This window comes from Sander vitreus, chromosome 21, assembly GCF_031162955.1.
Source record: "Sander vitreus isolate 19-12246 chromosome 21, sanVit1, whole genome shotgun sequence".
NCBI lineage: Eukaryota > Metazoa > Chordata > Actinopteri > Perciformes > Percidae > Sander > Sander vitreus.
The window spans coordinates 3418097-3422689 of record NC_135875.1 but is presented as its reverse complement, the minus strand read 5'-3'; the positions used below and the strand labels follow the sequence as shown (position 1 = coordinate 3422689).

Here is a 4593-nt window from a genome sequence, read left to right as displayed (position 1 = left end):
ACGCAGGTATACGCAGTGTACCCACTAAGAAAGCTCCAGGATTTCCATATACCCTCTTTAAAATGCCCAATGACACGTAACAACATGCTTTCCATTATATTTTTGATATATTTTGAATTATCATCTGTGTTCTTTTTCTTCAAATAGGCTAAATAAAGGGATTTCCACCGTACATTGGTGAATAAAAGCGTTTTCAAATGCAGACAATGAAGTTGTTGATGCTCAAAACTTCCCTGGGGGAGGACACCCAGCCCCCCACTATGATATGCCCCCCCTTCCCCAAAGGCAGATTCTGGCCCATGTATATAAGCCAATATATATATATATATATATATATATATATATATATATATATATATATATATATATATATATAATATAACAATTTTACAGCTGTTTTAACACAATGCTTCCTCTTTTTTGTTTTGTTTAAACTGTGCAAGTACTTTGTTAAACAGCTGTCCGATGTATCCCTGACATCAGCAGGGTTCTTGTTGCTCTGCTCCTCTAAAAGGTAAAATGGTCGGTCATCAGTTGCTCCCCTGGATGAATAATCCAACGTCCGGCTCAATCTCAGCCACTTCTGCCAAGAAGGAACAGGAAATATGTGAGTATTACAGCAACACTTCACTTAGCTTTTATAAGCACCAATAAACAATAAAGAAATGGTTTAACATTCCAGCACATCATTACATTAACCTCACTCCTGTCATAAATACTACTAATAATATTGAATGTTTTTTTTTTCTGTTTGTTGCAGCTTCAGATTGCCTCCGAACCAGAAAAAAAGTGAGGTGTCACTACTTGTGTCAAGTGGTCGGTCTCTCGGCACTCTGCTTGTTGCTGCTCGTGACCTGTGTAACACTCTCAGTCTTGTGTAAGTTGTCGACGGGACTGTCAAAGTGACGATGAGCCAAAATGAGTGGCCGCAGAATAGACTTTTGGGTTTTAAAATAACAATCTGAAATTGTTTTAAAGGTACTCTAAGCGATGTCACGCGTTTTTTTAGACTACATGTTTCGTCACATATAGCAAACATCTCCTCACTATCTGCTAGCTGCCTGTCCCCTGAACACACTGTAAAAAAACGCGGTCTCTGTAGATAGCCTAGGGTCCACACACGCCAACAAAAACAAACTGGTCCAACCTGGACCATGCAAACATACACAAACCGTGTTCCAGTATTCAGCCAATAACGAACAAGAAGGATTTGGGGGGGGGGGTGGTAGTGCGCTGAAGCACAGAAGGGAGGGAACGGGATGAGGAGGAGGGAAGAGCGAACTAGTCTTCGTTTTGTTTGAAAATACTTTGAACGTCAACAAGAAGTAACGTCACCCAACATCGCTTAGAGCACCTTTAACATTTTAGAAAGTACTTTTTGTTGCTTTCTTTTCGAGTGTAAGACGAGATGTTTGATATCCCTGTCACGTGTGTGCGATACAAAGCTAGAGTCAGGACGGTTGGGTTAGCCTAGCTTAGCATAAAGCCTGGAAGCAGAGGGAAACAGCTAGCCTGTCTATGACACCTACCGACACCTTTACACCTGCTTTAACACTTGGGGGCAGTAGAAACATGTTGTGAACCTAACTTGGACATATTATCGCCTTTTAAGTTGATAAACTTGTTAGCAAACAGTTTATTTACAGTTTATTTCCATGTCCAGCATCATCATTCATTGGGAGTCTTTGTGTCTACCTAATGCTTTGGCTATATTGAACGTGTAACGTAGGCGGACCGTTGGCAGAGCGTATGTGCCGCAGAATGTATCTTTTAACTGGCTACATCTGCAGCGCACACACGTCGTAGCATTGTTTGAGTCACAGGCGAGACGGAGAGCTTTAGCATTGGGATTGTTGTTGTTTCTTAAAGTGCTCATATAATGCTCATTTTCAGGTTCATAATTGTATTTAGAGGTTATATCAGAATAGGTTTACATGGTTTAATTTTCAAAAAACACCATATTTTTGTTGTACTGCACATTGCTGCAGCTCCTCTTTTCACCCTGTGTGTTGAGCTCTCTGTTTTAGCTACAGAGTGAGACCTCTCACTTCTGTTCCATCTTTGTTGGGAGTCGCACATTTGCAGTACCTAGGTAAGGACTACTAGCCAGTCAGAAGCAGAGTATGAGGGCGTGCCCTGACAGTAGCTAGGTAAGGACTACTAGCCAGTCAGAAGCAGAGTATGAGGGCGTGCCCTGACAGTAGCTAGGTAAGGACTACTAGCCAGTCAGAAGCAGAGTATGAGGGCGTGTCCTGACAGTACCTAGGTAAGGACTACTAGCCAGTCAGAAGCAGAGTATGAGGGCGTGCCATGCTAGCAGCTAGGCGAGCATTATAACGTGTTCCAAAGTGACCACGTTTGTCTCTGAAGTAAAGGCTGGACTACAATAGAGCTGTTTGGAGCAGTTTGTGAACAGTGTTTTCTGTTGGAGATGGTAAGTCCCTTTGGGGTGGACTTTGGGCTTTTTCACTTTGTTAACCTATAACGTGCACAAAAAAGATATATAACACAATAAAGGAAAGGGGAAAAGCCAAAAAGCATAATATGAGCACTTTACATTTTTTGGTGCCGGCACAGCGCTCTGAAAACGTCAATTTGCTGTCAGCTGTCATCAGAGGACACAGGTGACGGAAACAAGAAATAAAAACAGAAAAATGTCTTTCAGATAACAACAAGTCAGACAAGAGGCCCGGATGGAAAAGCCTCCTGTTTGACTACCAGAACATCAGCGACGGCTACCTCGCTCTCACGACAGTGAACAACGACCTGCGAAGAGACAACCAACTCCTGCAGGAGCACGGCGCCCGGCTTCACGGACAGAACCAACTCCTCAACAGGACTGCAGATGATCTGATGTCTGTTAATCTCGCTTTGAGCTTTGAAAGCGCAGAGCTAATGGAGCAGATTGGGAATCTAACTTCTTTAAACTTACACCTCGCGCAAGAACACGAGCGGCTGCTTCGGCACACGTCTGAGCAGGAGAGCAAGGAGCTGAACAAGTCTCAAACTATCAAACATCTGGTCGACTCCAACGCCCAGCGAGAGCAGGAGGTGCAGCGACTCTCTGACGTCAGCGGCCTTCTGAGGGATGAGCTGGTCCGAGCGAAGGAGAGGAATCAAGGACTTCTGGAAATCAACGACGAGTTTCGAGGAGAAGTTCAAAATCTGAGCGAGAAGATCGGAGCTTTGTCGAGCGCCGGCTGCGCGAAGGCATCGGAACGCAGCACGCAGCTACAGGAGAGGCCGCTTCAGGAACAGAAGCAGAACCTGAGCGCCGTGTTGATGAAGGAGAGGCGGGAAGCAGCAGAGCGAGATACAAGCAGGAGAAACGAGCTGCAGTCCATAAAGGAGGCCTACAACTCCCTGGACCTCTACTGCCCTGTGGTTAATCTCAACACAAAAGGTACCTATGCACTTTTACCCCCCGTATTTTACCTCCCATCCCCAAATGCTGTGTGGACTAGCCAGACCCTCCTCTAGCACACTTTGGAGGAGGCTCTGGCAAAGCGAGACTACCTTGTGATTGACAAGTTGCTACCACTTCAGTTTCCTTAGGTTCTCAGTCAGATCCACCTTCTCGTCCAAACATGGTCACTTCTGGCTCCAAAACCAAGATGGCGACGGCCAAAATGTCAAACTAGAGGCTGCACAACGGTCCACGTCCACTTCTTTTATACAGTCTGTGGCTTTTTGTAGTTTTTGGACAACAATGGAGCACTATGGCACAGAGGCAGAAGATACAGTATGTCAGGCTGTGATACGCACACAATACTTATTACACTAGTAGATACATTCGTTGATGTTATCTTCATGGGATCTGTTGAGAGGAGGAGAAATATAGAATATCACTGGACTTATCCTTTAAAAAATCAAAGAAATCAAAAGAAAAGTAAAAAGCAGCACACAAATACAAAGGAAAAAACAGAAGTTAAAAGCTACAAATTTGGCAACAAGCCAACTGCAGTATACAAAGAAAATGTTTCTTTCTTTTCCCCTACAGAACGGATTTGCAAAAAGTGTCCAGACAGCTGGCATCAGCATGAGACCAAGTGCTACTACTTCTCCTCTCAGCAGCTGACCTGGAGCTCCAGCAGAGCCTGGTGCCAGACGCGGGGGGGCGACCTGCTCGTCATCAACAGTCAACCAGAACAGGTAGAGGACAAAAACAAGAGAACATGCAACAATTCAAAGATGGCCATTAGCTCATCTGATAGAGAGGCCCGATGCCCTTTGCTGCATGTCATCCCCCTCTCTCGCCCCCGTTGCCTGTCTCTCTTCAGCTGTTCTGAATAAAGAAAAAGAAACTAAAAAACATCTTTAAAAAAAAAAGAAAAAATCTGTTTAAAACTGTTTCCAGGCCAACACATTGTCATTAATCTGTCCCACCGCTTAAAATACGGACGCTTGGTCACGTGCCTTTGGCGTTGTAAATTTCCTTTAGCGTCGGGACTACTGACGTCACTTTTGACGCTCTGGGACAGGACGTATTGACTGACATGCGGCACTAGAACGGGAGAGTTAGGTTTAGGGAAAGAAGATGGGTGGGGTTACAAAATGTACGTTTCAGTGACACGCGGGACAAGAACGGGACAC

General features: G+C 44.6%; 1 protein-coding gene across 1 annotated transcript; it reads left to right on the top strand.

The window, feature by feature from the left end:
* The first annotated feature begins 519 nt into the window (after positions 1 to 519).
* LOC144536679 (uncharacterized) lies at positions 520 to 4289 on the top strand. Its single transcript, XM_078279942.1, has 4 exons — positions 520 to 607; positions 2666 to 3403; positions 4001 to 4152; positions 4281 to 4289. The coding sequence occupies exons 1-4, from the start codon at positions 520 to 522 to the stop codon at positions 4287 to 4289; spliced, it is 987 nt and encodes a 328-aa protein (XP_078136068.1).
* Positions 4290 to 4593: the final 304 nt, after the last annotated feature.

Coding starts and splice junctions, on each gene's coding strand:
- LOC144536679 (XM_078279942.1), top strand. CDS start 520: ATGGTCGGTCATCAGTTGCTCCCCTGGATGAATAATCCAACGTCCGGC. Junction 608..2,665: donor CAAGAAGGAACAGGAAATAT/GTGAGTATTACA, acceptor AATGTCTTTCAG/ATAACAACAAGTCAGACAAG. Junction 3,404..4,000: donor GGTTAATCTCAACACAAAAG/GTACCTATGCAC, acceptor TTTCCCCTACAG/AACGGATTTGCAAAAAGTGT.